Raw genomic sequence first — 12,842 nt, 5'->3', positions numbered from 1 at the left:
GCATTGTCGGATGCCAGTCCAAAACTACAAGTCCCATCGAGCAGCGCGGTAGGTGCGATGTATTCGTGCAGCTTGGGGAATCGGAGCACTGCTTGCCATGGCTTGGAGAGGTTGCTGCAGGTTGGAGCTCCAGCTGCGAAGGAGCTTTGGGCGCAACCAGGCATGGGGGCGCAGGGGGATCGTCTCCTGCATTGATCGTAAGCATCGGGGAGAAGGGGTGGAGAGCATGGGATTCTGGATCGTATGGAGTGCAAACTGAATCCCTCCCCGTCCCCCATAGCAGGGCTCTTTTACCTTTAAGTTGCATGACCGGTGGAAGTTCAGTAGGTGGTGTCTTTCTCAGCTTGGAGATGGGACAATGGGGTCTAAAGGCACCACCTGTTGGATTTCTGCCCCGTGTGATGCTATTAAGGAAGACTTGCTACAAAGAAGGGAAGGGGGTAGCTTTAATGCCAACATTCCAAAAATTTGGGGAGGCTGTACATAGAAGTACAGTGGTCTGTGGTGAGTGAGAAGAGGAGGAAAAAATGGGCAAGGGTGGTGAGCGATTAAAAAGGAAGAGTGGTTTCTTGGTTGCTGCACCTGTCTGGAGCCAAGGAAATTGGATAGTGTGTGCTGTGTCTGTTTCTATGGATGAGGGCAACTCAGGCTATGGGCTTCAAGCAGGTAATGTGTCTGGTTGGCTGCGAGGCATGTCAAAGAGCCCCAGAGGCACAGGGTTACCAACTCCGAGTCTGGAAATTCCTGGATATTTGGGGGTGGACTCTGGAGATGGTGGGGCTCGGAGAGGCAAAGAACCTCAGCAGGGTATAATGCTACAGAGTCCATCCCCTGACGCTGCCATTTCCTACACGGAAACTGATCTCTGTAGTCTGGAGATGTAATTCTGGGAGATCCCCAGGGAGGTTTGCAACCCCGGCACATCTGTCCCTCCCATGCAAAGCTGTGCCCATAGATGCTGCCCCTAAGTTAGGTGACAGATGTGGGAATCAGCAAACATACCAGTCGTGAGTTAGCCATGTGAGCATGCATTGTGAACCACTGTGGAGTGGTTAGAGAAATAAAATAAAAGTTTGGCGGTGCCATAGAAACTAACAATATTTATTTCAATATGAAGTTTTGAGAGTCATGGTTTACTTCCTCAGATATGCAGAGGGAAAGCATAGTGATTAGAGAGTCAGACCCTGAAATCAAGTCAAGAGGCGAGGCACTTTCTCACACTCAGGCCTACCTGATAGGGTTGTTGTAAGGATAAAATGGAAGAGTGGAGTATAAACATATGATTGATTTATGTGGTGCTTGGAGACGTGCCCTTCGAATCATAAGTGCCTTGTCAGATGGACAGCAATTCCAATGATTTTTCCTGAATGTCAACCTATAGCCAACCAAGTAACTTTCCCTGGCTTGTTAGACGTTGCCAAAGGGACGTGAAGCCCTACCATATTGGGAAAGAGGATAAACCCACCTAGATTTTGCAATGTCTTCATCAACGCAGAGTGAGCATGAATGTACCAATGTAAACACATGAAGTTCTCTCATACTGAGTTAGAGCACTGATCTCTCAAGGTTAGCATTTTCTAGATAGTATCCTGGGAAACACGTGCCTTGTACTTGACTTTTCCCCTCCTCTTGTCTGCCTCCCCAGCTTCAGCAGGTTTGACAGAAGAACAGAAGGAATTTCAAAGAGTTGCCTTTGATTTCGCTGCCAAGGAGATGGCCCCACACATGGCTGAGTGGGATGAAAAGGTGAGGGGGCACCTCATGTCACACAGCAACATTTTTTTACATTATTTATAGTCCACCATTCTCATTGGGACTCCAGGTGGATTGCATAGCATAAGCCGATGCAGTCAACAGAACGGGACACCCAACAAACAGTGTAATAAGATTAGGATTGCAGAAATCTGAACTAAGATGAACTCTGGAACAAAGCTGGTGGCAACGGTGCCCAGAAAGTGGGGCACCATCTGAATTCCCGAAGTGAAACACTCGTGTCAAACCACACAGTTGCACTGTCTATGAATGCAGTCAGAACAAATCGATGCCTTTTCTAAGGCGTAGAATGCCTTTTCTTTAGCAGGAGGCCTGCTAAATGTCATTAGCTTCATTGATTTATCAAGGAAACCTTTAGTTAGTTAATTATTGGGGAGGGGGAGCAGTCGCAAAAGATGAAGTTGAGATTGAAGGCCAGTTGCAAGGAGCAGCCGCAACAGAAAGCAGTCGATTGTCTTCTCGCTCTGCTTGTGGACTTCTGATTGGTCAATATGAGAAACGGGATGCTTGACACCAGATGAACTTTTAGTCTGCCAGAGCAAGGCAGTTCCTATGTTCTTATTAACTAGGTTAGCTGAATGGAACATCCATATTCCAAGGCAGTGTACCACCGAATACCACATACCGGGATCAGGCGAAGAAGGCTTTGGTCCTTTTGCCCTTCCTGTGGCCTCTTTGGGAAACGGATGCTTAAGTATCTCCCAAAAGCACTCATGCTGAAATGTTCATCTTATCAGGGTTGTAACGTTTCATCAGATAAATGTTGAGCGGGTTGAAGAACGTTTGATTTTTAAAAAGAAGATTCCTGTTAAATTGGGCAGCAGATTGAAAAAAAAATATCGGAAATCTGGACAAAATGTCCCCACTGTTGCAACAATCCTTGGGGGATAGAAAGCATTGTCGGGACAGTCCAAGCTGTGCTGTCTAAGGGTCAGAACTGGCCTGTCCATTACATGGTGCCTGTCCAGCCCCAACCCCAGAAGGAGGGAGTAAAAAAGAGCAAGTGGCTGCCAGCTTCATGCCATCCAACTAGTGGTTGGTGGCAGCTCCTTGCCTGCTTGGCTTGACATATACCAGGGTCATGGCATGGGGGCATAAGAAAGTCAAGCCTAGACTCCAAAACCCTTGGGCTGGCCCTGCTAAAGGTGGTTGCAAAAGGAGAAGAGGCTCATTTTCCTCTCCCCCACTAGAGTAACTCTGCGTCGGACTGCACAGTAAAGTCCCTGTGTCTGATCACCTAAAACGGGGGTCCACAACCTTTTTGAGGCTGCGGGCACCTTTGGAATTCTGACCCAGGGAGGTGGGCTCAGAACAAAATGGTCCCTGCAGGAGGTAGAACCAATCACCAAATACCAATAAGTGGGGGCACGTATATCTCTAATAGTAACTCTTCATTTCAGGCAGAAACTCTGTGTAACAGGATGCCTTTTTGAATGAAAATATTGTTTAAAAATATTTTCTTGCATACACACAGCTTGCCTTCAGTCGTGCTGTGATGGCAGCTGCTGCCAAAAGCAACCCTTTAAAAATTGGCACAGTCAATCAGATCTCCCGTGTCCAATCAGAAGCCCTGCTGGGCCAACATCCCACCTGCTCCAGCTCACTTTCTAAAAACACTTGGTGAGCTCCAAGAAAGGTATCATCGGGTACCCTAAAGTTTCTTTAAATGGGTTTGTTTCATTTTAATGTATTTAAATGTAACTGTTTGGAAGGCAGGTAATTGCATTTGAATTGGGCCGACTAGCTCCTTTGCGAAAAAGAATAGCATTACAAATACTATCTATTCAATGTAAACTTTTCCTAAATCTTGATAGTTACGCTAGTGAGTAACCCCATAACAGGGTATGTATTGAGTATGTCTGCACTTTAGGCAATGCCTGAATATGAATAACTCAAATACAGAAAATCAAAAATATCAAAAAACAAAAGCAATTATTTCATAAGACCTCTAAATACCAAATCAGTTATCATAGTCTGTGGCTCTCCTTTATCCGCTTGAACAGGAAATATTCCCAGTGGAAACTTTGAGAAAAGCATCACAGCTTGGTTTTGGTGGAATCTATGTGCGACCCGATGTGGGGGGCTCCGGACTGTCCCGGCTGGATACCTCCGTCATCTTTGAGGCCCTGTCGACGGGATGTGTCAGCACGACAGCCTACATCAGCATCCACAAGTGAGTGTTGAGGGCAGGTGGGTTGGAAAAGAGGCTCCTATGACTTGGTGCCTCCACGACGCTCTCTCTTTTGCTACAACAGCATGTGCGCTTGGATGATTGACACCTTTGGGAGCGAAGAACAAAGGCACAAGTTCTGTCCCTCGCTTTGCAGCATGGAGAAGCTGGCTTCTTACTGCCTGACCGAGCCAGGTTAGAGAGGTGGGATGGGCTGGACTCTCTCCCCTGTTCCTGATCCCGGGAACTGAGACATTATTGACTGCAACAAAGGTTGCATTTCAGAATTAGCTGAGGCCAAGAGTCTCAGTGGAATGTATCTCTTTATCTAGCATTTTTTTTGCTATTGTTCCTCCAAGGTGCTCTGGTTGGTATATATTGTCTTCCCTCCACCCACCTCTGTGTTCCCCTTGTGAGAATCCTCCTAGATAAGTTCAGCTAAAACAGACCAACTGGCCCAAGGTTCGATGAAAAATCTAAATGAAGAATGGCCATCAAGAAGTCTGTCCATCAGGTTTGGAACTGAAAGGAAGATGGTCGTAGCCCTGGCAGGAATTTGTGACGACTGAGGCTGTCTTCATGCAGTCAGAGTCCTTTTTCCTCTTCCCAACCAGGAAGTGGGAGTGATGCGGCTTCCTTGCTGACTTCGGCCAAGAGGAAAGGCGATACATATGTCCTAAACGGCTCCAAGGTACCCACTTTTGTCTTCTTTAAATTTGGTGGAGAACTCTACCAAACACCCACCTCACAGGGTGTTTTGTGAGGATAATAATGACATACTTTGTAAACAGCTCTGAGCGGGCATTAAGCTGTCCTGAAGGGCGGTATATAAATCGAATGTTGTTGTTATTATTCTAAGCCTGGGAGAAGGTCTATACCTTGCTTCTCTGCCCCATAATGTTTGTAAAAACGGGATCGGGCCGGCTCATGATTCATTCCCTAATGAATTCTCCAGAACTTTTTCCTGTAGAGCATCCTAGAGACCTCTCTCACAAACGGATATTTCTGCGCCCCGAACAAACATGCTAATAATAATAGTTAACAACTTTGATGGTCAGAGACAATATACACTGTCTTATTATAATCCTTAAAACAGCCTGTACATTACCCCTGTCACATTCTGATGCTCAGCGAGTCTCTGACCACCATATCCTCCAATATACGTAATGCCAAATGTCAGTCTCCAACCTAAAACTGATCATCATCTCTGTGTGTGTTATTGTCATATCTGTAGCCCCTACACCCATGTCATTGTTCTAGGGGATGCTAATACTGTGTTACTGTGTTTTGATTTCATATTGCAAATGCTCTGTGCATCACTTTCGCTTCTCCCTCTCCCAGCCTGAGAACACAGCTGGGTAATCTATTTCTTTGAAGCTCACCAAAATGACCTTGTGGTGTCTGAAATGTTACCGTTTCTCTCTGTCTTGTCTAGCTGATGTATAAACTCCAGCAAAAGTTTCCCAGACTTCTTCCCTCTCAAAATGGGTGGGTTAGGGAGGAGGGAAATGTTTTGAGTATTTAGACCTGTACTTTCCTCAAGCCTCTATTCCTCTCAAGGAAGCTGTACTGCTTAGAAGCTTTCTTGTTTCTAAGTGAGCTGTGGACCTGTATATGGAATTGATCTGATTTCTGAATAAAAAGTCATTTAACCAGGAACCTGTGTCTTGATGCAGTGACCCAGAGATCTGTCTGCTGTATCCTGTCATCCATAGCCTAACAGTTATACAGCATCACCTGTCCTTGAAACATCAAATCCCTGCATTCCTTATAAATAGACTCAGCCAATCACATTTACTTTAAAACACACAATCACTTCTGAAAAGAAATGTTGGGGAGAGAGATGGTTTGAATACTGAGGCATGTTTTTTTTAAAAAAAATCTTCTCAATACACAGTGTAGATCCTGTAGAGGAATAATACCCATCCCTCAATATTTAATAATAGCAACAGTAACAACATTTGATTTATACACTGCCCTTCAGGACAACTTAACACCCACTCAGAGCGTTTTACAAAGTATGTTATTATTATCCCCACAACAACAAATACCCTGTGAGGTGGGTGGGGCTGAGAGAGCTCCGAGAAGCTGTAACTGACCCAAGGTCACCCAGCTGGCTTCAAGCGGAGGAGTGGGGAATCAAACTGGTTCTCCAGATTAGAGTCCCGTCTCTTAACCACTACACCAAACTGGCTGGTTGACAGCCTTGTGCTAGCAACTTGACTGCTACTTAGAGTCCTGCCAGCTCTTAACCACTACACCCAGGGCTTTTTTTCTGGGAAAAGAGGGATTGGAACTCAGTGGTGGAACTCAGGACTGCACAATGATGTCACTTTGGATCAGCTGGAGCAAGGGGGGGATCTTTTAAAGTTTAAATCGCCCTCGCTGAAAATGGTCACATGGCCAGCAGCCTCGCCCCCTGATCTCCAGACAGAGGGGAGTTTAGATTGCCCTACATGCCTAAACTCCCCTCTGTCTGGAGATCAGGGGACAGGGCCACCGGCTATGTGACCATTTTCAAGAGGTTCCGGAACTCCGTTCCACCGTGTTCCTGCTGAAAAAAAGCCCTGACTACACCAAACTGGCTCTCTACACCAAACTGGCTCTCTAATTAAATTCTTTTTTCCTTTTCAGTTCCTTCATCCTTTCCTCTAATACACCAGCATCTCTGTCCAGTTATTAATAGATCTTCATTGGCACGAGACACTGTCCCATAAACACTACCAAGCACTACTGTAATCTGCCTTTTGTTTTGTGACTTTTGAAGTTCTAAATTCTAATCTGCAATTTATTTGACCATGCCAGAAGCACTTGTGTACTATTAGCTTTTTTTAAAAAAAGCAAATCTTTGTGTAAGTATGAAAGACCGGCTGGAGGTACTTTCTGAGTGAGGCAGGATTTGAACTAGCAACCTTCTGAATTGCAACGCATTCTTTTAGCCACTCCTCTGCATCTTTTTACATATTTGGGGAATTGGCTACCAGGTTTAAAGGACTTTAAAAACGGGTCTGGACAAACTCATGGAGGATAGACCTATTGGTGACTGTTACCCATGAGCGCTAAATAGAACCCCCATGTTCAAAGGCACTATACCTTTGTTTAGTAGATGCTGGAGACAGCATACAAGGGAAGGTTGTTGTTTTCGTGTCCTCATTGGGAAATTCTCAAAGGCTAATGGAAGCAAAGATGTTGGACCAGATGAGTTGCATGGACTTTTAACATTCTTAGCTCCTAACAGTTTTGGATTGCTTTTCTGAGCACTATGGCCGTTTCCACATATGTTGGATAATGCATTTTCAATGCATTTTAGCTGTCCTTTGGAAGTGGATTTTTTGTTCCACACACGAAAACCCAGTTCCAAATGTTCACTAAAGAGCATTGAAAGTGCATTATGCAAAGTGTGTGGAAGCAGCCTGTATGTCCCTGCCCCCTTCTCCAGTTTCTCTTCATCTTTTTACTTCTCTTTTCAGCCTGCTGCATTTCTTTGCCCATCTGCCTTCCGATTCCAAAGGTCTTGAATGTACAAGACTGCGCTTCGTAGCTTCCATTCCATCCCAGACTTGCTATTGGTGGAGAATTCCTGAATGATAAATGTTCTTGCAATTCTCTTCCTAGGCCTTCATCAGTGGCGGTGGTGATACAGATGTGTACGTGGTCATGTGCCGTACAGGAGGGCTAGGCCCCAAAGGCATCTCCTGCTTGGTGCTGGAGAAAGGAATCCCGGGGCTGAGTTTTGGAAAGAAGGAGAGGAAGGTAAGAGAGCTGGGGTGCATCTGGTCTCTTGAGTTCTCACTGGGGCCCATCCAGTTTCTCAAGTTCTTGCTCGGGTGCATCCGGTCTCTCGCATTCTCATTGGGGTGCATCTGGTCTCTCGAGTTCTCTCATCCAGTCTCTCAAGTTTTTGCTGCAACACTTACGCTATAAGCTGCCACCTTTCTGCCTTCCTCCAAATCCACCTCTTCTGTAAAAACCTTTGGCACAATCAACTGTCCCTGCTAAAACTAAACCATGTGCCTGCAATGAACACCAGTTCTTCCCCTATTTACCTCTGCTTCTGCCTCTGTTATAGCAAACTTTGGTTTTGGAAGCTCCTCAGGGCAGAGGCCTGTTTTGTACAAAATGAACATGCCCTGCTGACATAAGGTAAAATGACTGCGACTGAGCGCAATGATTTCTTCTTTTCCTGCAGATGGGCTGGAACTCCCAACCGACCCGGGCTGTGATCTTTGAGGACTGTGCCGTCCCGGTGGCCAACCGACTGGGAGAGGAAGGGCAGGGCTTCAACATTGCCATGAAGGGTCTGAATGGAGGGAGAATTAACATTGGTAATAATAATAACCTTTGCTTATATACAGTTCTTCAGGACAATGTACCGCCATACTCAGAGCGGTTTACGAAGTAAATGTCATTATCCCCACAAACTGACTCCCTGTGAGGTGGGTGGGGCTGAGAGAGCTCTGAGAGAGCTGTGACTGACCCAAGTTCACCCAGCTGGCTTCAAGCGGAGGAGTGGGGCATCAAACCCGGCTCTCCAGATTAGAGTCCTGCCATTCTTCAATGACTGACCCAAGTTCACCCAGCTGGCTTCAAGCGGAGGAGTGGGGCATCAAACCCGGCTCTCCAGATTAGAGTCCTGCCGCTCTTAACCACTACACCAAACAGGCTCTGAGCAGTAGAGGAAGAACCAGGCTGCCCCAGGGAGTGGAGGTGCAGTGTTCCTGGGCTTAATGACAGATCCACTTGGAATTTCTGTTCCAGCTTCGTGTTCGTTGGGTGCCGCACATGCTTGTGTCCTCTTGGCGCGGGATCACCTCAACGTTCGCAAGCAGTTTGGGGAGTTCCTAGCAAGCAGTCAGGTAACTTCTTAATGCGAACACCTGTCCTTAATTGAACCTTCCTGTTAGTAACCAAATGGACAGCCCCAAACACTCGCCACTTCGCTGCCGTGCTGGGAATGGCTCGTCCTGCAGTAGGTGTGGCTGTCCTCATTTTCTTGAAATGCAGGAAACTGCGGCATTGTGGCACCCCTACAGGGGACCAGGGAGGCCCGTGATGAAAGTGCATTAAGGCTGCATTAATGATTCCCCGCGTTCCCTGCAGCGCTTCACCAAGTTGGTTCATGTCATAACCAGGTTTCAGTATATTGGCCAAAAAGGTTGGCTGTCATCAACTTAAAAGGACCTTCATTTGCTCTAGCGCAGTCTGATGCAGGGGACGTGCAGATACAGAAGCTGTACATTGCTGTATTGATATTCCTGCATGTTTATACTGTAGTTTGGCTGAGACAAAGACCAACGATAGCCCAAAGGGAGGATGGAAAGAGACAGAATAACAGCAGGGGGGAAAAATGAGTTGTTTCTAATTGGGCCAGTCATTTAGGCTTCTGAATAAGCATTAATCCACTTTCTGCTTCTCTCTGTCTTTTTTGGGCGGCGGGGAACAGTATCTCCAGTTCCGTCTGGCTGAGATGGCGACACGCCTGGTGGCAGCACGGCTGATGGTACGGAACGCGGCTCGGGCGTTGCAGGAGAACCGGGAGGATGCTGTTGCTCTGTGCTCCATGGCCAAACTCTTTGCCACAGATGAATGCTTTGAGGTAGGCAAAGTTGCTGACATTTGTACTTACCACAGCTTTGATAGTTGTCTTTTAACAGTTCCCTAAATAAGAAATAAGGGGAAAGTCTGGGCTTTCTTGGGAGATTAACAGGAATTCTTCAGTGAGATGAGACATCATGACGGATGAGTTCCCTTAGAAAATAAGTTTGTTCACCAAAAGCCAAGGGCTGACTGGGAAGGGTTGGATGCTCTAGAGCAGGGATCTTTGACCTTTCCAAGCTCGGGATTCACCTTTCACACCCAGGTGGCAATATGGGGCCTGCTAACCACATGACAGGAAGATATGTGACATCACAGTCATGTGGAAGGAATTAGGATCTCATGAGTGGGAGAGGGATCTATACTAAAAGTGTAGGGTATTATGTTTGGCTAGGCTGGGGGAAGAGAGACACGGCGAAGGAGTGTTTTTGTGGGGTGGTTTTTTAACGTCCCTTTTCTTATGGAGGAGTAGCTTCACTTTGCTGTCCCATTGTTCCTCTCAGCGTGCATGTTAAGAGGCAGGGCTTTTTTTCTGGGAAAAGAGGTGGTGGAACTCAGTGGGTTGCCCTTGGAGAAAACAGTCACATGGCTGGTGGCCCCACCCCCCTGATCTCCAGACAGAGGGGAGATCAGGGGGCGGGGCCACCAGCCATGTGACCGTTTTCAAGAGGTTCCGGAACTCCGTTCCACCGCGTTCCAGCTGAAAAAAAGCCCTGCTAAGAGGTATAGCACCTGTGCATGTGCGCTAGCAGGAAAAAAGGAGGACCGTGGAGGCTTATGGCCCCAAATTTTGGGCTCTGTGGGCCACTTGAGGGTTTTGATTATGAGTTGGGTTGAAGACCGCTGCTGTAGGATGCATGCTCCGTTTGTATGGTGTGAACGTGCTGCCCGCCTTAGTGATGCAATTCTAAGCCAAGTGGAAAAGGTAGATCTTAAGACCCATTGGAAATGTCTTTAGAGACGTACGTCTTGAAGAAGGGAGTTCCACAGATGGGGGCCAGCAGCCAAAAAAATGTCCTCTACCAGGCCCCTGCCAGTCGAGTTTCTGAGGACACGGGAAGAATTCTCTCTTAGTTGAGCCACTTGGCCGCTAGATGGCACTCATGCATTTTCATCTAAACCTCCATAAATACTGCCTTTGTGTCATAGAACATGCTTTTTTAAAAAAACAGATCCTCTAAAAGCAGTGCGGATGCTGAATTTTAGAGGATTCATTCTCAGCTGGGACTGTGGTCTGATTTTTCAGACAGCCCTTTTTTAAAAGCAGATTTCTTGTCCTAGCTCTACTCTGCTGCGGAGTCCCCAAGAAAGCTTCCCCACCCTACCGACTGATCCTTGCTTATTCCCCCCTTCCTAGATCTGCAACCAAGCCTTGCAAATGTATGGCGGCTATGGGTACCTGAAGGATTACACAGTGCAGCAGTTTGTGCGAGATATCCGAGTGCACCAGATTTTGGAAGGTAATTTGTGGGGTGGCTGCCTGCTGAGTCCGCCTATTGCTTGCCTTGTCCTGGCCACTTGAGCGTGACCCTCTGCATTCCCCAGCCTCTGTTGAGAGCCCAGTTCAAGTGGCTTGAGTGCCGGCTGGGGCATGAGATGAACCAACTGCATAAATGCTCCGCTCTGTTCCTAAATCTGCCACTCCGATGTGCTGACTTGAATGTGTGACTTGGGACTTACTCTTAAGAGGCCACATGTGGGAGTTCGATTCTAGGTTCTAATCATCCTCGCTTGAAAACTTTTGCTGTCAGTTGGCAGTATGTATTTCAGAGTGGGTAATGGCATACCTTCATACCTGCCAACGGGGGGAAAGATGGCGGCGGAGGCAGAAATCTAACGCCCAACGCTGAGCTTCGCGATTATTTTCCCTTTTGCTCCTTAATTAGCCCTGGAAAAGCTTGGTCGTATCAACAATAATAAGTATTTCAGAGTCTCAAACAGGCACCGCCTGCACCTTCATGAGGACTATAAACATGCTTGCTTGCTTCTTCTAAAAGAAAAGTGTGGATCCTTAAGGTTCCAAATTCCCCATGTTTACAAAGCTTCTTTGCTAACAGATGTTCCCTCTCTCTTTCTGACTTCTCCTGCTATAGGTACCAACGAGGTGATGAGAATGATCGTGGCCAGGAGTCTGTTACAGGCATAAATGCAAGAGCTGGTCTCTTTACACTCTGTCCACTCCAACAACTATGGAACTCTCTCTGTTGCTTTGATAATCACTGCTTGAAACGCACAGTGCTTCCGTACTAAGCAGTGCCAGGCAACATCGCAGCGCCAGGCGGGTGGGGACAAACACCCCCAAGATCTAAATGGAACCGTTTGTCCTTCAAGTCCTCCCATCTCTGAGCCTTCTGCCAATATTCTTGGGAAAGAAACGTCGCTGGTTAGAATTGGCCAGCCGGTATCTTTGTTGTTATTGTCTTCTAGTTTTCCAGCCTGCTCTTGCATCAGACATAGGTACGGCCTACTAATGGGCGTGAAGGCCAAGACAAAGCCCTGTGGATTCAGTGCAGGCCGAGGGGCGGGAGGATCTTCCTGGTCAATCGACATTTTCTGGAGATGGCGCTTTCCCCCCAACAAAGGGCTTATGAAACCACAGAGGCCTCTTGAAGTTCTGCCTCTTAATCCAGCCAAAGCTCCTGTTTTAGTTCAAGCAATGGGAAAAGAGGTGGATGTCGTATCTTGGCTATCCGTAATCCCATCGCACTATCCCCACATAAACCGTCAATCTTCCCCACCATCAAATCGAGCGCTTATTCTTCTTACCATTGGATCCCGTTGATCACGCCAAAAGACTGAAAACCCTCACCTGGTGTCCCGCTGACCTTCAGTGTGCCCCTTTTCAAATGATCCAGCAAGGAAAGGAATCAAAATGCTGATAGTTTTTGCTTTTCAATGTTGGAATCAATAAAAACTTGATTCTCTTTCTGTTCCTTGTTTCCGTTAAGCATTCGTCTCTCATGCCGCAGCAATGGTTCTTCCTGGAGCTGTTAGCGGTGAGGGGACTTTCCAAAGCTTGCAACCTCATCATTGGGGGCAAACATTCAAGATTTCTATGAACCTGTTTTCTGAAGCATTGTTACTAACTTGTTATATTGGGTTTTTTAAAGGACTTTCATCTTCCAGCTCCCTCCATAATTGCTGCTGAGTTGCTGGCTGAACTGGACACACTAAAAAAAGGGGGGGGGGAATCTCAAAAGGGATCCAAAATGTGGCACTGGGGGCGGGGTAGGTAAAATGGGGAAGGGGACTTTCCTAGTTTTCCACCCCCATAGATGCCTTATATTAGATGCAGTGGGTTTGC

General features: G+C 46.8%; 1 protein-coding gene across 1 annotated transcript; it reads left to right on the top strand.

Moving 5' to 3' along the window:
• Window positions 1–80: 80 nt before the first annotated feature.
• Window positions 81–12,466, top strand: ACAD8 (acyl-CoA dehydrogenase family member 8). Its single transcript, XM_054997911.1, has 11 exons — window positions 81–197; window positions 1,646–1,746; window positions 3,777–3,946; window positions 4,029–4,138; window positions 4,558–4,634; window positions 7,559–7,696; window positions 8,133–8,268; window positions 8,702–8,799; window positions 9,387–9,539; window positions 10,896–10,998; window positions 11,632–12,466. Exons 1-11 carry the CDS (start codon window positions 98–100, stop codon window positions 11,682–11,684), a joined length of 1,239 nt encoding a protein of 412 aa, XP_054853886.1. The 5' UTR covers window positions 81–97; the 3' UTR covers window positions 11,685–12,466.
• The last annotated feature ends 376 nt before the right edge of the window (window positions 12,467–12,842 follow it).

This window comes from Eublepharis macularius, chromosome 14 (assembly GCF_028583425.1).
Source record: "Eublepharis macularius isolate TG4126 chromosome 14, MPM_Emac_v1.0, whole genome shotgun sequence".
NCBI classification, from domain to species: Eukaryota; Metazoa; Chordata; class Lepidosauria; order Squamata; family Eublepharidae; genus Eublepharis; species Eublepharis macularius.
Note: the sequence above shows the minus strand (reverse complement) of the source record. Positions and strands in the feature narration are given on the sequence as shown.